Here is a 24,117-nt window from a genome sequence, read left to right on the forward strand (position 1 = left end):
GGGCAAGATGTAATGGACACAAGTTAGAACATAGAAAATTCAGATTAGATGTTAGAAAAAAATTTGAAACAGCTTGCCCCGAGGGGTTATGGATTCTTGTCTTCAGAGATACTCAAAACTCAAATTCAGCTAAATGAACCTTGCTTCAGTAGGGAGTTAAGACTAGAACTACTGAAATATTTTCTGGTTGTATGGTTTTATGATTCTTTTCAGAGAAGTCTGCTAAATGGCTGAAACTTCTAAATGGTTGCTTTCTAAATTGAACCAATAAAAGGACAGAGTAAAACTTAACCTGAAATTCTTTTTCGTTGTTTTTAAATATTAGATGACAGCAACAAAAATATTTCATTGGGGATGTGAAATAATTGTAATTGTCTCCTTTGAGGAGAAATTTGTTTGAATGACAGATTCTCCTGAATTTGTTCTTGGTTATGTGGGTTGTTTAAAGATCAATGAAGTTCTTTCTTTTTAGTCCATGTTGCTTATAAATAGGAAACAAAGACTGTGAGACACCATTAACTTTGCCTACCATTGTTTTTTAAAGTAGAGAATTAAACCTTGTTATTTTTGGAAAGTTGAAAAAAATGTCTTTACAAAGCATATGAAAGTGTCCTTGGAAAAAATGAGGAAGCTTCCTTTTAAAAGAAACAATTTCTTTTTGAAAATAGCATCTTCATACGCCCTTATACAGTGAGATGATTTAAGCAAATTCAATTCTTCTGATTTTTCAGATACTCTAATTAAACATTCTTTAGCTTTGTAATTTCGTAATAGCACATTTTCAAGTATGTGCTCCCAAGCCACTTTCTGTTCTAGTGTCTTTTGAAATGTACAAGGAAGTCAAATCCACCAGAAGCATTTTCTTTTCACCTTTTTTGTTTTTCTTCTTAACTCCTTTTTCTCGGGAGCTGGATGATCAGTTGGTAGCTTCTGAGGTGAAGCTGAAGCTGGATTTTGCTCTGCATGATCCAGCATTTTCAAAATCTGATGAAATCGTCCTTCCTGTTGTCTGAAGTCATATTCTACACTATGGAAAAATGGAGAGATTTAAGCTAGTAAGTGAGAAATTTCATCTTTTAAAAACATGTGGAAAGGATGCTTGCTTCATTAGAATAACTTGGCATTATTCAATATTAGAGCCTGGTTAAAACAAAAGGCTGTATAGGTTGCTACTTTGAAAGTAAGTTCATCTCTTAATCTGTTCTGAGGGAATCCTTTTTCTTTATGTGAGTAAAGGACTCAAGCATTGTGCCCAAAAGAATGGACAAAAATTAAGGGAGAAAAAATGAAAATGTACTAGGATGACCTTGCAATGCATTTTACTCAATGGTCAGATTTTGATACTGTAATCTAACTCAGTCATATGCTTGGCATGAATTCAAAACTCACGTGCTTCACTTTGTTAAATGTGCATGTCTCCTGCTAGGACCAAAAATATATGAAATTAAGCAAATATGTAAGTCTTTGATATAAGTGGTATTATTTAATAGGAAAGTAGAATGTCCATTTTCTCCATTGAAACTCATAATTATTACTAAAGTCAAATGAGAGCAAAGATGTTAATTAGATAAGAGCAGATATGTGCACAGAAATAAACATAAGGTTCAAAAGAATCAATGTGGACAGTGATTAAGCAGTCTGATGCAGCCAGTGCAGTTAAACAAAAGCAAAGGAAAAAAAAAATGAAAAAGATGCAGTACTGTATGATTTTTCTTTATTTCAACCATCCTTTTCTGGGCAGGAGAGTGGGAGTTGTATCAGCTATGTCTGCAGTGGAGATTTTATCAGGCAGAGGAGAGAGCAGAAAGGAGCTGGTTGTATTTCCATAATACAAGCTCTTTGGGAGGAAGAAGGTGTCATCAGAGGGATGCTGAGATGTTGCATTAAGGTCCCAAACCTGATTTGGGCACTGGGTAGAAATCTGTAAAATTAGTAAATATGCATATCTTGAAACACTATTAAATATGAGTATTTGTAGTTGAAACCCGTAAACATTGTTGAATAATATGTTAAAATTAACTAGAAGCTTGTTTTCCTTATAATTAGTGTTTCAGGGTTTTTAATGAAATAAAATAACTCAGCTGGCAAAAAGAAAGCAATAGGATTATTCTAATTTACAAGAACTGGAGAGGGATCTCTGGACAGGGAGCAATACTTGATAAATAAAAGAAGTAGAAGGAAGTGATATAAACAACAAATTTGATCAGCGTCTCTTCAATTTTATCGGCTTATTGCTAAAACTGCAACTTAATACTTTTCAGTGGTCACAGATCACAAGCATTGGAGAATTAAGTGTTCAGTTTATAGCATACATAAGGATAACATCTGCTTACATTCCTTTTTTCTTCCCTTGTTCAAAGTTTCTAATTAAATGTTGGAGATAGCATCTCTAGAGCCAAGAGATCAATTCAGTCTTCATTTAATACTGTGCCTTATATCCTGAGATAACTGTTTTCGGTTGCTACTTGCATTTGTTTATTATAATACAAACATTTGTCTTACAGGATCTAGATTGAAAGTCCCAAGTCATCTCACATAACCCTGCTGAATCGTTAATAAAGCTAAACTATATACCTGGTCACTGTTAGACTGAAAAGCTCTTTATTACTTTACCAATCAATGTAATCCACACTTGGATTAAACAGTTGGATTCAAACCTTTGGTTTCAATACATATCCTCTGCCTCTCCAAATGAGGCCCTGGCAGTGTTCAAGGCCAGGTTGGATGAGGTCTTGAGCAACCTGGTCTAGTGGAAGGTGTCCCTGCCCATGGCAGGGGGGTTGGAACTGGATGATCTTTAAGGTCCCTTCCAACCCAAACCATTCCATGACTCTATATGGTATGTAAATTTTGACCATGCACTCATCTTGCTCTTCATTCTCTTAAGCCTGCGGTGTATGGCCGTACTGGAAAGGATCTAAAATGGCAAAGTGCGAGCTCCAGCTCTGATTCTGCTGCATTTATACAGTATGTTACTTAATATTCTGTGAAGAGCCCAATGAATCTTACAGACTCAGATAACTGAAGATGTGTGTTTTCTGCCTCATAACTGAGACTGCAGAGGTTGGATAATGTGATTATAAATTGTTGGAAGCCCTAGAAAAATCCCTTGCTGGGTGGACAAGCTACATGTACAGTATAACCAAGACTTTGTACCTGCTAGCTTTTTGGTTAATGACTGGCAAACTGAAGACTCTTACAGTGTGTTCGTATAGACATAGTATTTGAAACATGTACAGCTTCTGGAACACAGTACTACAAACATTGTTGGTCATAAGAGTTTAACATAAACTGCAGTTTAAATGTGTACTAACTCATACTCAAACTGCACACATTCAAAATAATAACAAATAAACATTTACTGAAGTGAGAAAGTGGGGGGTGTTTGTTTTTGTTTTGCACATAAACACAAACTGTAGCTGTGGCTTAATAGCATTTGGAGAATGAGTGTTTTATCTTTTCCAATATCTAAATTTATTGCAGAAATCTCAGCTTTAAAAATGCAACACACAAAGGGAATTTCATCATCAGAAATGGCATCAAAGGTTTTCAGAGCATACTAGTAATGATCATGCTGTGAAACATTACTGGGAAATTTCTATTTGAATTCTCAGAAGTACAGTACCTCGTTCAGATAACACCAATATTGTTTTCTACCTGGGAAAACAAACCAACCACCTCACACATACCACCTGGTCTTTTGTTAAAAACTGGATTAATAATAATTGAGACTTTTTGTAGCTGTGAGCAAAACATTGTATTGTGCATTTGTGAGAGATACACAGACAATACCAAACTGTGAAGGAGAGGAGTACCTGTAAATGATACAAGCGGTGTTCTGACAGGTGCTGCAGTTGTTGAGGTCTTGACCAGTGTGATAGAAGTTGCGCCTGTAATAGACAGTAGTTCATATAATGTGTATTTATAGATACATTTACAGATCTCTGAATCTTTAATGAATAAAAGTAATTCTGTTCACCACTTCTATTATCCTTACTAAAAATTCTAGTCTCAAATTCTAAATTAGGAGGTTGCTTTAAAAAACCCAAACCCTATGTTGATTTATGGTTTTGTCTCGCAGCTTTCCCACCTCAGGCTATTGAGATTCTGGTTGGTGGTTCTTGGGTGAATACTTGTTATGAAAACGCTTAGACACGTGACTGCTTCTTATAAACACACTTTGAAGTATTTGAATATCCATGCTTTGGCCAATCAGTTTGATCTCTACCCTTTATGGTTTCCATTCTTTCCCCTCTTCGTGTTTCCTCACTCGAGTATAAATAAGTCAGATTTTCACTGCTGATACTATGCAAATTTGGAGTGTTGAGAAAACAAGAAAAGTGACTTTAATACTTACCACCAACTACAGCTCTATTATTTTTATGATGGAGAGATCTGTATTAGAAACAGTTTGAGGTCGGTGGCTCATTAGGTCTGAAAGATGCATAACACTTATATTTAACGAGTTTTATTTGAATTAGGGGAGTTCAGTTGGTACCAAAATAATTTTCTGATTGCTTTTGGAATTAAAGTGGAAGTTCTTCATATGTGTCATTGTGCTGCCTCCACGAGTCCTTGGAACATTCAGTTCTACTGCTAGATGATTCTAGCAAGATGGATTGAAGCTTATTATTGAATCTTGGTGTGAAAATTAAAGATATTTGGCAAAAATTTTGCTTTTGACCATGTGGTAACTGAACAGAGATGGACTATAAATATTAATGAATAATGTGGCTGTGCTTCACTGCAAGTTACTCTTTGTAATGGTCAGATTTGCAAACATGATTGAAACTTGCCCGCTCTGTCATACATCGCTACATGCAGGGGGGAAGGAGTGGGTATTTTTTTTTTGTAATTTCCTAAAGAACTGTAGTCATATAGTAGTTATATGAAATGTACTGTAGACAAGTGATTGCTTAAGCTTGACACATACTTGGATTCCACCCCTCCTCCACTTAAGATCTTGCTTCTAAACCTAACTTCTGGGTTTTGGTGTTTTATAAATATTTTTGCATTTTTGTTATCAGTGTATCTATGTGGATTTTGTCTTGTGCCTAGGCTTTTACAAAGTTGGTGCTAGAAAATCGTATGGGCTTTTTGGATAGAGAAAAATGACCAAGAACAACCCAACCCTCTGAGAGAGGATAGTTGAAACTGAATTATATGGAAAAAACATTACATAGAATAAAAATTAATGTGGGCACAATGGAAACTAACAGAAGTATTTTCATGCTAACAGCCAGATGGACATTACTGGTTAGTGTTTCCAGATTAAAAAAAATGTAATCTGTGCAGAGTAAAATTACATGTTAACTTGATTTATATTATTTTAATTTTTTAAATGAGTGTACATTCATCTTTGGAGTGTGAGTTGGAGAATTATGCATCAGAAAAGCAAGAAGGTAAATTCAATTCCCAGATAAAATACTTTGAGAAAGAAATAGTTCTTCAAAATAGTTTTATTTTTCCTCAGAAGTCATAAGAAAATCAGGGCATAGAAAATTGTGCCTTTAGTTAGTTATATCCTGACAATTTTTCACAGCCACGCAAGCCTTTTCTGTCCACGTGAGAACAAATGCAAAGACCTGGTGCTGAGTCACCTGAGCAAGTCAGTGTGATGTTCTGTGCTATTTCTGTGCAATTGAACCTACATAAAAATCTCAATGCAGCGTTTTTTGTGGTGCTTGCAGAGTTTGTGGAAATGTGGAAGATTATCAGATTTATTCCTTAACTGTAGGCACTGAATACTATTGATACACATGATCTGATTTTCAAATGAAGGATGCGGTTTTATGCACAGACTAGTTGTACATACATGATTATTCTAGATGCCTAAGCTAGCTGTGCTAAGTATAAAAGTAAATGTATGATAACAGACTTCATGTTGTTTTATCTTTAAAAGATAAAGTAAAACGGAACCTTTACTTTCTTGATACTTTGAAAGATTTGTGAGTTTTTCAAAGGCAAAAATTATTTGATGGGTATACTACATTTTCAAGTTCTGTTTTATGATAATATATCCTAGATGCATTTACTGTAAGTAGGAGCTGCTGTCAATGGTTTGGAAAGCATTATTAGGATATTCTAAAACCTGTTTTGAGCATAGAAATATTTAAAATTCTGTTTTAACCTTGTCCTACAAAGGAGTCCAATCTCTAGACATTAGTTGCATTTATAGTATTATTATTATTATTTATTATTATTATTTATAATGCATGAATAAGGTGCATAAAGAAGTTACATAAATAATGCGTGCAGCCTTGGCTAATAGTCACTGTGAGAGCATACTAAAAATAAATACCAGTCATGGGTTCTTATGATAGTGCAGAAAGCAGTCGTTGTAAAATCTGAGATTCCGGAGTGAGTTATCGCTAACAATTTTCACATGCTCTATTTTCATAGTTTTAATCCCTTTTAAGCACCTACCTCCACCTCCTGTGAAATCTTGCTGCCATATTGAAGCTCTTGAAGTTTACCTGGCATCGTGCCTTTTCCTATTCATCAGGCATTCCCTTTAAGCAGCTATGTTGTTTCTGATACCGTGAAATGTAACCAGCAGTGTGGTCCCCAAATGTCTGCAGGTGCTATGCTTTAGCCACTAATACTTTTCCTTGCTTATGAAGGCAGCAATAACTATTTCAGCAGTAGAACTGCCTTGGCACTAAATGCATATTGGACCTTGCTAGTAAGAGATAGTTGGCTTGCCATAGGTTTCTATTTTACTCTGTTAGTACATTAGACTGTTGGGTTTTGTTGTTCTACTGCATGCAGATTTTACCTGGATGGAGAGTGCCAACACTTAGGTGTCAGTGGCTTTGTATCTGACACCATAGATCTAAATAAAAAAGGGAGTTAATAAACTGTCTCACACTGGGTTTAGTAAAGGCAGTGTCAGCTAAAGCCAAACTATAGAGACTTGCTTCTCTGCTGACGCCCCAATACCAGAAAAAGAGCATAAGATACTGTTTTTGCAAACTCATCTTTAAATATCGCAGGAAAGATTTTTTCAGCAGTAAAGGTTAAAAGAGTGCTAACATCTACTTTACACTTCAGATGAATTACTAATATTAAAGTGCACCATACCCTTCACTGAGGGCTCTGGATTTTTCCAAGTCTTGGATTACATTCAAAAGGACTTTAATCTTCTCCTGGTTTGACTGCAAGGATTCCTCTACAGACTGCAGCCTGCCTTGTAGGGCACAGAGTTCGCCATGTGCCAAATGAATTTGATTTATTTCACTAATCTCTTTGTTGGTTTGTGGTTTTGTTTCGTTCCTTGGCAGATAAGACTTTATGTGAAATCCTTCTAAACAGCTGTTACACTGGGAAACATCTGACCGGGTAGAATTTTTCTCAATTTCAGTATTACATGACAGAATAGATTTTGATGCATTACTGCTGGTCAACAACATCATTGTGTGATCATCATTTGTTAATGTCACACAGCTGGAATCTGTTTTCAGCTTCTCTGCCTGTTGGTAGTCTCTGAGGAAACAAGGAGATGAACTGTAGTTTGATGGAGGTGATAATGGAGTAGTTTCCTTACTGTTTGCATCTTTGCTGGCTATAAGCAACTCAGAGTCACTTCTCTCTGCTTCACAAGAGTCAGAATGAGGATTACATTCACTGCAGTTAGTAGAATTGCTTAGGCAAGGGCATGCTTTTTTGGAATTAGATGACAGCGTGCTGTTTTCATTGTTTTCATTGATATTTATGACAGTAGAAGAATGCAGTGAATTATGTAAGTTCATGGTTGTGTCTGGTGCATCCATGGAAACTTTGCTGTCTTGTGGAAAACTCACATGTATGTATTCAGGCACCTGTGTAGAAATGGTTGTCTTCTCTGATACTGAGAAATCATCTGAGTGGATAGGTCCATTGCTTTGTGCTTTTGATGGTCTTTGACTTAACTGATTGTCCACCTCACTGTTCCTAAATCCATCTTCCAAGTGATTAGTTATTCTTAAGTAACAGAGATCTGAAGACATAATGTCTTGTTCAGAAATATTGCCGTTTACTTGGATAGAATTTGCAGGCTCAGCTGGCATTTCTGTTAATGACTTGCTTACTGTCAGCTTTTTCTTTTTAAAAAACGGGAAGTGTTTCCTGAGACTAGGAGATGTTTGTATGGCAATATTCCGAAGCCCCTTCTGAGCCCTTGAAAAAGATGGAGATTGATGTAGTAAAAAATTGTGATCCCTAAATATTTCTGTTTTTCCAGTTGTGAATGCTGTGTCTTGGGCAGGACTAGTATCCCGTTCCGTTTTTGTGTTCACACCATCCTCCTTGAATCGAACTTGCTGAGATTTGGTTCTGCGGTGGTGTGGCTGTCTCATAAAATCAGCTGAATCCAGACTGTTCCTTTTCAATAGCACTGGGCGCATTTTCATGTTTTGCTGGGCCATTGAATCACAATTTAAAGTCTGTAAGTAACGTGTTTCTTTGCGACCCATTTCATTTCTCATTTGAACTGTATATTAAGATTGTTCCTAAGATGCAAATGGATACCTTACTCCTGAAGCAGCTTTTCATTCTTCTTGTTGTTATTAAGTATACTTTTAACTGACATGCTCTCTTTAGGGATGTTCTTTCAAATTTAATTGCTGATTAGACCAAACACTAAGATAAAGAAATTAAATATCATATTTAAGGAAAGATTTCTTGTAGCTAGGGAATGCAGAAATCCTTGTGTTCTGAAGCTACCATGATCCTTGTATTACAAAATTGCGACAAGCCGTTATGCTTACAGTTAACTAAATTAAGGGTAAGGTTGAGTCTATGGCTTTCCTGATGGCTCTTATTTGACAGTCAGCTCTCCATTAGTGATACAGCTTTTTTTATGATGGACCAGTCACATATGTTTTATTTGCACGTTGTCTAAACAGCAAGCATAATAACTTTTGAGGGCGTTTTCCTTTCTGATGCATAGTTTTACTGATGGAATGTATCCATGAATCCCAAACTGAATTACTTTCTTTAGAGAGAGTTTTTCTTCCTCAGCCATCTTCTTAATGTTGCAAATGAAACTATTCTTCCCAAACAGTTAAGCAAAATGTAACCACTTCTGACCGGGCAAAAGTATAGCATCCAGTGGGTTTCAGTGAGAGAAGGTATTGATGTGTAGTTGCTACTTCAGTTCATGCAAATCCAAGGCCAGTCATATCCAAGCGACTGTTTCATTTGGGGAAGTTCTGTAAATACTTTGGCATCAGAAGAGTGGTCCAGATGGAATAACCAGCAAATGCAGAATGACAGGAGGTGTTTCCTGAAAGTAAAAAGACAACAGTTGTGGATGAACAAGCTGCCAAACACTCTAGTTGTCTTCTGCTGTCTCCTAACAACTTTTCATCTCTAGTGGTTTTGTAACTTTGGCAGTGAGATACTTATATAGACACTGAAAAATGTTTTACAGTTTTGAAGTGCTTGAAGTTTTCTTCATATGAAATAGAAAACACCAAAAATCGATATTAAAATATTCAGAGTAGTTGTCTTTTTCAAGTGCAATATAACGCTAATCTTTTTTGAACCCCCCAAAATAAAGCTTCAACCTGTTTGTCGCACCTGCTACTTCAATTATGAGAATACTTGCCACAGAGACTCATAGGTTAAGGTGTAATGAGCACTGACCACTTTCAAGTTCTCTGTATTTATTCTATAAAAACAGTATTATTAGTGAAATTTGAAGTGCTAATGAATTGCCACTCCAAATGTAGATTACGGATGCATCCCCTGCATTGAATACCAGGATGGGTCGTTTGTAACTTTGTGCTCCAGTGTACACACGATGATTCCTTTAAGCTGGGCAGTCACACTCAGGCTGTTTAATGGTACGTTTTACTGATCGAAGGGTTGTGCAGTGTATTGTTTCCTCTTTCCTGGAACATGAACCCATGTGCTATGATGGGTGCTATGGGCAGGTGGTGCAACAGGATAAGGGAAAGACATGTAACAATGCATTGCTCATGAACCTGTGATGTACAAGAGCTGCAGTAAGAAAATATCAAGGCAGTAAAAGTGAAAGCTAAGTCTTGCACTTCACCCGTGTGAGTGGACACCTTCACGTATGACTAGAGATCACATCGGCCAAGACAAATCTTGTTGCTTCAATATTTTTATGTCAAAATGTAAGTTACTTTGATAGAATTTTGTTGGCAACCTTTCTGTTACAAATCTAGATGCGTTATAGCTTCCTGAGGTAGGACACTAGGTGAGTGTATGCCGTATATAGTTTGTTCAAATTATGTACATTTAACTTCTAAGCGTTTTAGCCAGGACTTCTCACTCCAGGTTTCTACAGTGTTAAGGATGGTTTTGCTGTTTCTTACCCAAATAACCTGTGTGATAGACTTCCTCACAAATGTGAGCTCTTCTACCCACTTCATTCCAGAATAGTTTGAGCCAAAATTCGGTATATGCAATGAGGAGTGCTGGACTAGTAGCAGATTTTAAGTCCTGAATTTCAAAACTCACTAATGAGATGTACCTGTATGTAAAATATCTTTCCTGCATTTTTAATAAGTTACACTAAATCTGAAACCAGCTGCTAGAACAGATTAGAATAGGGATAAGAGGATAAATTTATGCAAAATATCTGAAGTATTTTTAATAATCGAACATAGTTTGCTTTTAGGATCACAGTGATTTTTAAGACGGGGATAAATTCCCAGCATAGTATTAATTTACTATTAATCCTGTTCCCTGTTAATTCACTGGTGGTTTCATTAGCCTTACTACTTCCATTATCATAGTGTACCTTTTTTTAAGCATTGCACAAACTTTACCATGTTTAGTTTACAAGAACTGATGAGATGGGTGCAGTGAGAAAGATCTTGTTACAGAATATAGCAAACTTATGTAGCTTCATGTAATATTTAGGCAATGTAATATGATTTAAGCAAAGTAATAATGAGATATTATTATATTTTTAAGTTTTAGAAGAAAATGAGTGCTGAATGATTTCACTGCAGAGAGGAATGTTTTGTAACATACCAAGGAAATAATATGTACATTAATACCAAATTTTACTTTCATGATGTGCTAGCATTAAGTCACTTAAATCACTGTACTGCTTGTTCACTGGAAACAAGTACACACAATAAACAAGTCAAACAGCTTCTGCAAATAAAGTTCCAGTGCCAAGTTCTGAATTCTAATATCATCCACTAATTACTGGAGGCTTTTTACAGTTTTGTTTGAGAATTTATCCAAATACTGCAGTAGCATTCTCCACTTCCCATCACAGCTGGTGTGCTCCAGGCGGATGGACTACTTTAAAAGTTATACTTGCCCAATTAAATTCAGAAAGAAGCTTTAGAAATCTGATCCTTTGTGTTTTAAATAAAAGTAAAAAGCCCTTAAGGGTTTTAGGAGAGCTCTCTACTTTGGCTATAGAGGCATATGAACTAGATTCTTGCATTCTTAATTTGCAAATTGCTATTTTATTTCTGTGTGATTGTTTAGCTACCTTGGCATTCACTAGTCTGGGGTTCATTGAATTGTTGTAATGAAAGTTTTGATCCTGTTATTTATATTAAATCAAGCTGAAATAAAGAATATTTAGATAGGAATGCTCAAATATTTGGGTTGAAAACACAAACTAGTGAATTTCAATAAGTTATAGGTGTCTCTGTTTAGATTAACAAATTAGTGTAACATTGCCAATTACTAGGTTTAAATAACATTTTCGCTTGCCCAGGATATAATTCTTCATCCTTTTCTGGCACAGCAATTTACAGGTCTTGTTTTGCTCATTATTTCACATTGACTGAAGTATGAAAAATTCTAAGGATCTGTTTTATAGAAATGCTTTCAGTGTATTAATTTAACTTACATCACTCATAACAAAAAGCATATGTCAATTTAAAATTTATGTCTTGTAATAATAATAACAGTTTTGGTAGGAGAAATTTACTGGGATTTAATGTCTGCCACACATCCACACCTCACATCCAGCTGACTGTGGATTTGCTCCAATCTCTTCATTCACTGGTTGTTGAAGCAAGTGGCCTATTAGGTGCTTGATAGTTAATGTTATTTCTAAATGGTGCATATTTCATTCTCCTCTTTTCAGTGTTTTGAGTATGTGAATCTAACTGATAGGTAGATATTGCATTTTTGTCTTTTATGCTTGGCTTATACTGTTAAAGGAAATCTTGATTTTTAAAGTCTCTACATCCTTTGCACACACACTTCTTAATGGCGATAGTTACTTTAGCAGGGGGTTGGACTAGATGATCTCCAGAGGTCCCTTCCAACCCCAACCAGTCTGTGTGTAAATGTACTGAAAGTTACAGATGAACTGCAAGGAGTCTTCTGAAGGGAATATTTTCAGATGAAAATGGATGAAAGATGCAGAGCCTATGAAGTAAAAACAATCCCCCAAAAGTGCAAATTTGCAGCTTATTGAGTTACACAGGAAAAAGCTGGCAGAGAAAAGGAAAGATGAAGCTGCTGAAAGAGACTTAAATGGCCTCTGTGTACAGGGGCCAATCATTGATCACACCAAGGAGTCTTATTGCTTTGGGTCCCACAGAATAAAGCAAAAAGCTATTTATGAACGTAAATGTGTTTATTATAAGAGACAGAATAATTTTTGTAGCATAGTTTAACTGGAGTTTTCTCCAGTGCACAGCTTGTTTTGTGTAGTATTCTAGTACTTATTCTCATTGGCCAGTACAGAATATCCAGTTCCGATTGTGTACACTGCCACAGGAGAGTTCTGTGTATATTCCTGTACGTGCTAAAATGTTCCCTACCACAGTGGTTTTGGTAATGCTGAACGAACCTTACTGGAGCACCCAAGAAATGAGGACCTAAGAAGGCGGCACAAACTTTTTTATAAATCCTGCTAGCAGGTTTTGTGAACCACATCAAGGTGAATGGAGAGGAGGATCTAAGACAGATAAGTAATACAGGGTAGGATGTAAGCTTCTGACTTCAGAAAGGGAACATTTCAGTGATGGAAGAGAATATAGGATTTTATCTTTGAGTAATATTACAGTAAGATTTGAAACTTACTTCAGATTGGTGAGATTGGTAAAGAAGATGCAATATTTACTGCAGCAGAAAAAGGGACTTAACTAAGCAATTTTAGGAATGAAAATTGAGTGTGGTTTGGCTATACTTTGATTAAGATGATGCAATGCCATTCCGCATGAAGTGCTGAAGATGCACTGAAAGATAAAACCATGGTGATCTTGTTCCTGAGCATAAATTTCAGAACTATGGTACTTCTTTTGGAGCATATATTGGAATTTGTTAATACAAGGTTTAGTCTTAGGAAATAAGATAGATACAACACCTACGTTTCTCTGAAGTGAATAAATTCGGTCACATACATATATAGTGCACGAGTTGGATTTTTTTTTTTGCGGTGTTAGTTTGCAAAGACAAGTGTACTTAAAACTGAGAAATTTCTCTTGAAGAAATGCTTGAGTGCCTACAGGGAGATGGAAGTTATCCAATGTGACAGGTTGGTGAGCTGGGAAGTGTCCAAATAGCTGGTTCATAACATAACATTTCAGTGCTCTTTCTCATATAAATCTGGTATTCTACTATTTTCTTGGTAGTTGAAAAAATACCGGGAAGTATGCTTACGTGTTACACCTTAGATTACTGTAAATTTATACCTAGGCTTTATGAACTGTTAACATATCTGTATCTACATGTAGATATAGTTATACAGGTAGCCTGCGCATAGGCAGATATGCACATCTGTGTGTGTATGAGAGAGAGCACGCTGCTTTGCAGGCCTTAGCAGTTTGATTGCAGATGTATTTGTTCCTGAAGCTTACCTTTTGAACTTCCTCTTTGGTTGTGTAGTTGTGACCAGTATGCCTGTTATAACAACCAAACTCAGTAAGTAGCAAACTTAAAAGCTACATTTACATGGTTCCTGCAGTGACAGTTTGCCATTCCCCACCACCTTTCTTCTGGGTGTCTTTGGTGAGAAGACTGCTATAGGAAATGTGTGCCGTGTATTTAGTATGTGGGTTTTGGCGCCCTTGTTCTGCTGTCCCCTACGTTACCTGACACTTTTGAGCTCTGGCTATTCTTCAGATGTCAGCTGTTCATATGCTAACAAAACAGTCATCTCCATATATCAGGGCGGGGAGGGGGTGAGAAAGGGGGGAGTTACTGTATATATTTTTTTCTCTTTCTGGTAGTACCTCATCCTCCTTGGTATTTCAGTCCTATTTCATAGTGTATGTTGTTTTTTCCAGTAGAGTATCAACAATAAATAAAAGAAGCAACATCTGGAGATCTCATGTGTTGTCTGAATTTTTGGGTTTTTTACTCAAAATCTTAGTGCAGGTGAGGAAAAAGATGAAAAGTATGTGTTTACTCCCTTGGACTTCCAGAAGGTTAACCTTCCTTTATAATATATGTGCTGAAATTCTTCTTCCTTTACAGTGTTTACCACTCCTGTTTATTTTTGAACGTAGATAGTCTGCGTCTTTCTAGACAGAAGATGAAGAGGCCAGAACTATCTCAAGTGCTTCATGGTGATTCTGCAACATAATCCCTTCCCATTATCCCACAGGATCTTGTTTGCTATCCTCAGAACAACAAAAATTGCTGGGCTTCGTTGTTATGGCACAGAAGTAATTTCATTACAGAATTCACCTTTCAGTGCTCGGCTCACACTAGTATTTCCAGGAATTCTTTCAATATGGGTGTCTTGTGTTATGCACAGATCTGTAGTATTCTTTACATTCATATGTTGGCTGTAACATGCAGTGATAACTTTCACCTTTTAAAACGCATCCCAGTGTAGTTAAGTAAGTATCCGACTGAAGCCACCACCTGCATAGAGAGGGACAAGCCATACGGGCCCAGACTGTGCTTGTGATATACTTCTGTTTGTTTTAACTTTGGCAAGGTGTTATTCAAACTTGAGTTCCATTCCATTGCATGCAGAGAAAAGATAATCGTTAGTTTCATACTGTTTCAGACAAATAGAAACCGTTTATTTCCTTAATAGAATTATTTTATCTTCCTGTAAGTAATGCTTCTTTTAAGAAAAAAAAGTTTCTGCCTAGATTTTCATACACTGAACGTGATTCTTCTGTCTTCAATTATGAGCTGCAGAACTCTTTGATTTGAATGTATGTGCTCCTCTCAAACTGAAATTCAAACACTATCAAAATTATCTTACATGCTTTGCTAAGTTTCAGTTGTTAATGAAAGTTTTTGAGGATGGTTGTGTGCCCTTGAGAAAGATATCCATGCAGTGTGCAGGGAAGACTTTAAGTATGTAACAGGAAAAATTTTGCCATCTTCTCTCACAGTGTTCTCAAGTTTTACAAAACACTACTGAATTCATTGCTGTGCTGGATTTTGAAAACATCATAATAAAATTCATATATTTTCCTACAGTAACTATATATATTGAGAATGCCTAGTAACATGACACTGCCCCAGGCTGTGTAATTTTTCATTGTGTGTATTTATGAATAATTGTTAGCCAATATAACATCGCTTGATTATTGAAGACAATTTTGTTTCTTCTAAACAGGCTGTTTAGTATAGCAGTGCACTCTAGGTGAGAATAGAGGAATCTTGGATAAAGTCTTAATGCTAGGCACTGTGATTCCATTTAAAATATGTGGGCCACTGCATTAAAAGTGCAGTTTAAGCTGGGCTGAGAGGTAGAGCGTTAATTCTTCCTGCAGAGCTCCCAGCGGACCTGAAAGTATGATTTATAGGTCAGAATTGGCTCTCAATGAACCTGTTGAGAATATGACTAGAATGATAGTGATTTGTCTTCTCTGTGTCCAGTGAGAGGGCCTGAAGCGTACTAGGGGCAAAGAGAGGAGTCCAGCATTAGGCCTGTATGAATGACTTGGGGAAAATAAATGTTGTCTTTGTTCCATGACTCTGCTATTAGTCTTCCTGGTTAAAATGGATGTGCTAACTGTAACTAGTGAACACTGCTATTCAAAAAAAGTGTTGTGTCTTTTGTGTATAGGCTTATATACTTCAGTTTTCTGGGCAGATGTGTTCTGAATTCCTCAAGAAGTTACTGTATTAGGTGTTTTTAAAAGTATGTATATATTTACTCTGTATCCTTGCATGTCTTAGTATGTGATGGAGTGTTTCTTCCGTTCCTTCCACTTGGAGGGTGCATGATACATTATTCGTATCAGAGTTGTTGGGTGAATGTGAAAGGAAGAATAAGGGGTAATACTGCTTTTGTACAGTAAGAGCTGTTTCCATTCTGAGCTGTAGTTATGTGGGATGTATCTGAGAGATTTGAATTCCAGGAAAAAAAGACTGCTTCCATCCGAAACCATTTAAAAACAGAATGAAGCACTTGCTGAAGACTGACTTCCACACTTGAGTTGTTTTCATCATTACAGTATTTATTTACTTGTTGCAGCCCCTTTGCTTTCAGTTACTTTCTGTATTCTGTTTTTTCAATTAATTTATCATTTCAGAGCAAGAAGAATGACATGGCAAAGCTGAGTCCAAAAATATCTAGCAGTCTGCTGTGCTGCAGCTGTATGTAATGCCTTGTAAGCATCGTGTTTTCACTTGTGATTCTTCAGGATCTCCATAACTTAGTATTTTTTTTGCCACTTCAGTACGTGGGAGTATTCAGTAAATGTAAGGTATCAACTGTTACTCTCACATATCACAAACCTTCTGGATATATTGGGAGACAGTGAGAGAAGAAACCATGCCAGGTTCTTGCTGAAGTACATTTTCCTGTGTCTTCTGGGTTTCCTACAGAAATATTGAAACCTGTGTGGAAAGATTGTGCCAGATCTCATCATGGTAACAGGACTGGAATGTAAAATCTGCATCTTGAAGCTTTTTTACCCATATTCCTTCAGGCCAATGAACGACATCAGAAATGCAGTGGCAGTATATTTTGTCCTCATGAGATGTATTTTGTGTACTTAGCTGAATATACCTTGCTGTATCTCTTTCCAACTGCTGGTTTTGAAAAACATTTTCAGTGTGAGGGAATTGAATTATGGCAGTTTAGGGACTGGGTTACAAGAAACTGGCTGACAGTAACCGCTGGAGAGACTGAAATTATGCTATTGGCTTTGGCAGGATATATGCAGAGAATGACATTTCCCATAAGCTCCCTGTGTCTGGTGGGAAAAGCTGCAGATGGAGAAGGAATGTAGGCTGAGATATAAAGAGCTGGGTACTCCTCTGAGAAAAAGTGGTATCAGTTGTGATCATGGCTGCTTTTCAGTATCAGAGGAATCTTCTCAGGTTTTAACTTTCTGCAGTGTAGTCTGCTAGGACAGTCTAATGTATTGGCAAGTCTTTTCTCTGAATGTTTGCAAACTGAAGCAGTGATGCCATTGTCAGTAAGGTTGGTAATTTGGGTTCTTGTATGATTTCTGTTTCATTCTGTCCTCAACTTGCCATGAGCCAGAATTATCCATTCTTGAGGGGGACTGGTGAGAAGAGTAGAGCAAGAGAGAAACCTCTGTCTATTACGAGTTCCTGCTATAAGCCATTTTACTTCAAAATACACCAACCTGATGATGTTGGCGAGTTCAATGACATGTATTTTGGGGGATTACGGTTAGAATACTGTAATATTATTATTATGTAATAAGAATTACATAATAGAGAAGTCTTTGGGCGTGCATGTTCTCTTCCTTTGGCTCTGCATTTGCAAACTTTTGGTCTATTTAATCTTGTCTGTAATGTAGGCATTAGGGAAACTCAAAGTTCAGATTTATAAGACTTAAGAGAATTTGTTAAAAACACAACACTTAGTATTCTGACCAGCTATTTAACAACCCAACAGTTTGGTGGTGCTAATAAATAATGGGAAGAGACAACACAGGTGTATTTTGCTTTGCTTGCATCTGATCTGTTGTGCAGTACTTCTCTTTCAATCCATGAGAAAGGTTGCAGGTTTGTTTTCTTTCAGGAGCATTCTGAAGGCAGTTTTTTTCAGTCATGTTTTCAGTCTGGTACACTAACTTATCCATAATTCTCTGTGACTTCATTCTGTCATTTTATACACCGTTCCGTCCTGTATATTTTAATGCTTTGCGGTTCAATGGTGCTTGTGAGGTGCACAGATGATTATGCAGAGCAGGTGCCTTTAAAAAGGAATTGTAGCATCATTATTGCTTGACTACCTTTTCTAAAGGTAGAGAGAAGTTGCTTCTCAAAAACCTTGCTGTTTGTGAGGAGAGGATTTGAAAAAAAGCCCAGTTAATTATTTGCAGCCTGAAAAATAATGTAGCCCTACAATTGCGCTCTAAGCTTTGCACCACTCCCAATGTTAGGAGCTCCAGGCATTGAATGTAAGCTTCTCTGCAGCTCGTTCTTTCTCAGAGTTACCAGTTCTAAGTTACAGCATTATTGCCACGTGTAGCATTATTTTAATGTATTTATGGCTAAATGTTTTAATATATTTATGACTGAATAGTGTTCTTTCTTCAAAGCAATAGAATGCTAAACCAGTCAAATCTGGTCCCACTGGGATAAGACAAACAGCTGGATGATTTGTTCTTCACACTTTATTCAAATACTATTCTTTTATCAATTTTTGATTATTGCTGACTTTGCACAGGTAATGAGAGTTTAAAATTGTCTCAATACTAACAAGTACTGAGGATGTAGGAATAGGGATTGTTCAAAAAAAAAAAAAAAGCCAAAAACCCAAGCAGCTTTTCGCTTGGTATTTTGAAAGAAAATATGCTTATCTTCTTTATCCAAAGCTTGTTTACTTGTCAGTGCAGTAAGCTGGAAAAGGTCTGAGTTACACAGGGGCTGGACACTCAGCTGGAACCCAATTGCCCCTGATGACTGGAGTGCTGAGGGTGATATGTTAAAACACAGGAAAAGCAGGAGGATAAATTTACAATTTTTCTATCAACCTTGTTCCCTCTGTTTGTGAACTAATTGCTTTGGCATATTCATCTCCTGATCTTGATAATATTCGCTCTTAATATTACACCTATGTAAAGGAACACCTTTGTAAATAAAATGAGACTCTGCAGTTAGATGTTATTATCGAGGTATCACAATGTTCTAAACTTAAGGGCTGAGATTCAGTAGCTGTGCATCTTCTGGCACACTGCATAACTATGCGTATAGAAACAGAGGATGAAGCAAATTCTGTGCAATTGTGTGATCTCAGGAGGATAAAATACAGGAGGATCATGAAGTGGTTTTAGTGCATGTAGTGAGATAATAAAAGCAATATGATATATAAAAGGAAGCCAGTACAATGGCAGAAAAAAAGTGAGATGATACTTTTAGTAAGTGTTGAAATGGGGGTTGGGAGAGAGATCTCAGCACATACCAAGGTATCATATATATATCTCATATATATATATGTGTGTATATATATATATATATACATATATATATCTCCCGCTGGAGGCATTTAGAACCAACTGGATCTTGTGCCTAGTATGTCCTGGAATGCCTTCAAATTATCCAGTTTAAAAAAAAAAATCATAAAAGTGTGGATAAGCGTTTCACTGTCCTCTTGGGAAAGGTGGTGCCTAACCTTGTTGAGTTTCTAAGATGACAGAACACAAAGGATGGTAGGTCATCCTTTAATGATCTACTGATGTGGTCACTAAAGGAAAGATTACGATCTGTGAACACACTAAGGGCTCTGAACCTTGCTCAAGAAATTAACAGCATGTCGCTGCTCTGGGCAATATAAGCAAATGTCCCAGTGATGTCAAGGGCATTACAAAAGCCTGGGGTTTTGCCTTTTTTCGTGTCAGATATTTCTTAATATCTGTATCTTGTAACTGATTTGTAACTTGTACAAATTCAAATTTTATTTTTAGCTAAGAAAGTTATTATTAGATAGAGAAGCTAATTGTTGATCGACATCTCTAATAAGTCCTGAGCTGTGTAGCACTTGCTTGTCGTTCAGTGTTGGGTTTTTTGTTATTCAGTCTTTACTCAGGCTGGCATTTTGAAGAAGTCCAGAAGTTATATGTGGGAATTGAAATAAGCGTAGCTCAAAAACTGCGTGGAAATAAGTGTCTTCAAAAAAACTCTTGTGTTCTGAAATTTGTGAAAGTTTTTCACAAATTAATGCAGTAAACTTCAAAGGAGATGGGAAGATAGAATGCGTGTAGTAGGCTCTACAAATTAATAGAAAATCGTGTTCTTTGTATGTTGTGAAATATGTGAAATCCTTAAAAAGTAATATGTAAGTTAATCACATGAGTAAATGCATATTGCCTTAAAAATCACTTTCCCTGTGCTTTCTGGTGCTCTTCTAAGCATAAGAATGCAGAATGGCCCATGTAATTAAGTGTTTTATGTGATTGTAGTATCTCGAGTGAGTTGGAGAAGAAAAGAGCAATCTCCACTCTTAAGTGGCTTCATAATATGTAATATGGCCTGCCCTGCTTCAGTGTCCGTGGAATAAAGAACAGCTTATTTTTCATATCCCTGGGCTATTCTCCTGGGGCCTGGTATTGTGATGTCAGTAATTTTATAGAAGTTATTTCCTTTCTTCATTATGCCATACAAGCAGTACGTTGCCTTAGTGGCTCTGCAGTGAGATTATTTTCACAAAATTGTACTGGTTATTATTTTAAATAATAATTTCATTGTAAAAGGTCTCCTTGGGAATACCTACAGGTTTAACTTGGTTAAGTAGCGGTCTGATTCAGTAAAAATTTTTACATGTATTACTGCATTATTAACAGAACAGATAAGCATAAAGCATGTAGGCGTGTTTTTTTGTTTTATTTCAGACATGGTTAGGCATGCAGTTTTTCCAGTGTTTTCCAGGTGAAGTTGAATAAGAAACTAAATTACTACCCTGTCACTAAGCTGAGCAAGGCAGGCATCCTAGAATCTGTGAGAGAACCTTGGGTCATCTTATATTGTGTTAGCAAAACCAGTGAGGTATGCATTTAATTTTCTTTTGTTTCTGTCTTGTAAAATTAAAGGAAAAACAACCACAACATTTCAAAAAAATATTTGCTATAACCCACAAAAATGTTGATGTGTGTAATCTGTCAATATTGCTATGTTATTCTCCTAACTATAAGCCCATAAAAAGCCTTATAAGGCAAGAATATAAGCCTGTCTAGCTGGCAGCCTAAAGGCATGTATATCCTTGTATAACAGGAATGACCTAGTTCAGTGGGAATATCCTCTCCTCTCTTTTTTTTTTTTTTTTTTTTTTTTCAAATTTCCTATGTCGATAGAGATGTTTCTGTTCCTAGTGTTATTTGTTTTGTGAATAGCTTCCAGAAACTATAGGATTCACATAGTTATGTCTGGTGCAATAATTGAGATTTCTGTTAGCAGTCTGTGAAGACTCGTTTTCATACACTTTGCATGTCCCCAGGATACTACATAGGCTCATACTTTAGGCTGTTTCCTCCTTTAGCTTGTCTTGAAATGCTGATGTGCCCCAAACCTGTGGGGGAGCACTAGTGATGAAGGAGGAAGAGCCAGCAACAGAGAAATGCATTGGAACATGGGCCAGGTTTGGGGTTTTTGTCAGCTGCTAACAGTGGCCAGCCTAAACTACTCTGCCAGCCCACTCTCCATATTATACACATTTATTTTCTTCAGTTTATTTGCCACCAAAGAACCTCTTTTATTCACAGTGCTGTGAAATCCTGAATAATATGTTCTTGAATTCAACAGAGTGGAAGTTCTTTTTCTCTCTCATCCAAAATCCTGGTGACTATATTATTGGTTTCCTGTTTTCATGCTTGATTACTCTGTTCTTCCAGAGCATCTGTGACTTGAGCTGTACAACCTGCTAAGTCCAACCTAATGTCCTGGAACTCTCTAACTGCAGCACTGTCATTTAGATTTTTATGATAATCTGGAAGGGGTAAGGGAGCTCTACTACTCTTCCTGTATTTCAGATTTGCTTCTTCTCTCTTGCCTTATTCATTTGGCATCAACGTATACACAACACGCTTTGCATAGTCTTTGCATTTTTTACAAATGATTTGTAATTAGTTGCTAAAATTATTTAAATATTTAAGTGTTTACTAAAATTATTTAGCAATTTCAGAGGTCGGGACATTGTACTAAGGAGAGATGAAATAAGTCATTCTTATCTTACATGACTACAGTACCATTTTAAAAAAGATAAATGGCCTTGGTATAGCAGTAAATGCTTTTTTGCAACATGTTTTCTAAATACAAGAAATTCTGTGGGAAAGGCTGTATAGCATCTTGTGCTCTCTTCCTTTTTTTTTAAGAAAAAATACTCTACATTGCTGAATTCCTGGCATTAAGCTCTGAAGTCTAGTAAATTCTGGTTTAAGCTGTAAAATATTAGCAGTATCCTTTAAAATAAAAACTGAGCAGAACAAGTTACTTTTTTTCTTCTTCGTAAAACATGCCTTGAAAACTGATAATGATCCAAATAGGAAATTTGATTCCAGTCCCCTTTAAAGCTAAATAAGAGCATGAGACTCACCTCTAGCTTTCCACACTCTTCCTAATATTATCAGGTTGCAACCATAATTCTGAGAGGGCTTTGTTTGAATAGGGACAACACAATAGATCACAAGATAACAGGTTTAGGAAGCTGTAATGTAACATTCGGTTCAATGGATTTATGCTAACATATATGAGAAAAGAATTTGTTTATAAAACATACCATGATGATGTCGTCAAGAGGTTAGTCCTCTTAAAATATCTTGGAAATTTTTCTGAATATGTGCTGGTATAACATCTACCAAATGCTTGTTCTGTCCTTCAGTCCTATAGAGGTGATTGTATATATATATTCATTACCAAATTAAAATGACAAAAAATTGCTTGCTTCATAAACAGGTCCTTTCGTACCATTTCAGTGGAGTGGTATAAAAAGGATGATTCTACATACCATGACCTAGTAAGCTTTTATGAACAGTTTCAGTAGTATAGTTCTGAAACTCCGATTAAATCTAATAGCATTAATATAGAAATGTAATTAGTGGAGGTGTAGGTTGCAATAGTTCTAATCATAATCTTTTTTTCTGTATGTGCTGTTAGATATATACTGATGCTCCCACATGTTCTGTATTGCAGCAACTAATCATAAAAATAAGAGACTTATAAGAGTGTTTAGGAGATGCATACACTAAATATCAGGCATAACAAATTATGTTTTCTGTATATGCTGTTTCTCTGGCACTGACTCATTGATCGAGTCTGCTTATATCTGAGCGTGGTTCTGATTTTGTTTATTTTCTGCTAGGAATGCAATTCCCTAACATGTATCTACACTCATTACTTCTCTGCTAGGTTCAGGAGAAGGTGGTAGCACCCTGGTTGTTAGCAAAACAATTTAGGTGAAATCCCAGTTTAGTGATTAGGAAAAATAAATCGCTGCAAATAGCCCTGAATATTTTGGCAGTAAAGCAACACAAAGAAATTGTCTTTTTGGCATGTAGTTGTCATCCTCTGAAGGAGTTCATATGGTCAGATGACATGGCACCACAAAATACTTTGATATTCATGTTTGCTAAAATGCTTGAAAAAGTTTGAAAATCAGTTTGTGTTTGGGAAGGCCTGTTGTAACTCAGTACTGTTGTATCTTTACTTACCATTTGTTCTGAGGAGGATTTATGTTTGGGGGGGGGGGGTGAGATGAATTTCAGAATGAGGATATCGTTTGTTATCGGAAGGATTTAATGCCAAGGTAGCAGAGGTGTTGCCTTTGAGCATCCTGATGTGTGTTACAAAAAAAAAACAAGAACCGGAGTTCAGTCTTGTCCCGTTGCAGTTTTAGGACTTGGAGGCTCCTAGACTGCAGTCGCTGAGCCCCTAAGAGACAGCCACACTACTGAGGGAGCACAAGCCGGGGCGGTCTGGAATTCCATGTGCTCTTCTCTTCACTGACAAAATTGCTGTCCCAGCTTCAGAGAGCAGCTTTAGCAGTCAGATTTAGAAGCTTCCCAAGTAGATACAGTTTTAGAACCGTTCAGAACACATCCGAACTAAGCTAGTCCCCTAAACACTGCAGCCAAAACAAGTAATTAATTTAAAAATCAGTTCCAACCATTTGTTAAATGTAGCATTTGTATTAAGAAAAACGACGTCCTGCTCAAATCCTCAGCAGTTTTCCTGATTACCTTGTAGCTGTGAAACACAGTGAATATTACATATTTCCTTTCCTGTGTTTCTACAAGAGTG

At 36.6% G+C, this 24,117-nt stretch overlaps 2 protein-coding genes across 2 annotated transcripts in view; one reads left to right on the forward strand and one right to left on the reverse strand.

Annotated features, from left to right (window-relative positions):
* Positions 1–24,117, forward strand: part of DOCK2 (dedicator of cytokinesis 2) — a 182,192-nt gene that overhangs the window by 80,829 nt on the left and 77,246 nt on the right. The gene's annotated exons all lie outside the window — the stretch shown is intronic.
* INSYN2B (inhibitory synaptic factor family member 2B) lies at positions 841–8,465 on the reverse strand. The gene is made up of 3 exons (XM_068417287.1): positions 7,084–8,465; positions 3,816–3,890; positions 841–1,027 (listed from the first exon to the last, which is right to left on the reverse strand). The coding sequence occupies exons 1-3, from the start codon at positions 8,463–8,465 to the stop codon at positions 841–843; spliced, it is 1,644 nt and encodes a 547-aa protein (XP_068273388.1).

This window comes from Nyctibius grandis, chromosome 22 (genome assembly GCF_013368605.1).
Source record: "Nyctibius grandis isolate bNycGra1 chromosome 22, bNycGra1.pri, whole genome shotgun sequence".
Classification (NCBI taxonomy): Eukaryota; Metazoa; Chordata; class Aves; order Nyctibiiformes; family Nyctibiidae; genus Nyctibius; species Nyctibius grandis.

Excerpts from the sequence above, each read along its gene's own strand:
- INSYN2B (XM_068417287.1), bottom strand. The coding sequence starts at position 8,465 with ATGAGAAATGAAATGGGTCGCAAAGAAACACGTTACTTACAGACTTTA. Across the intron at positions 3,891-7,083 it reads TCCAGAGCCCTCAGTGAAGG|GCGCAACTTCTATCACACTG; the intron begins GTATGGTGCACT and ends TGTCTATTACAG. Across the intron at positions 1,028-3,815 it reads ACCGCTTGTATCATTTACAG|TGTAGAATATGACTTCAGAC; the intron begins GTACTCCTCTCC and ends ATTTTTCCATAG.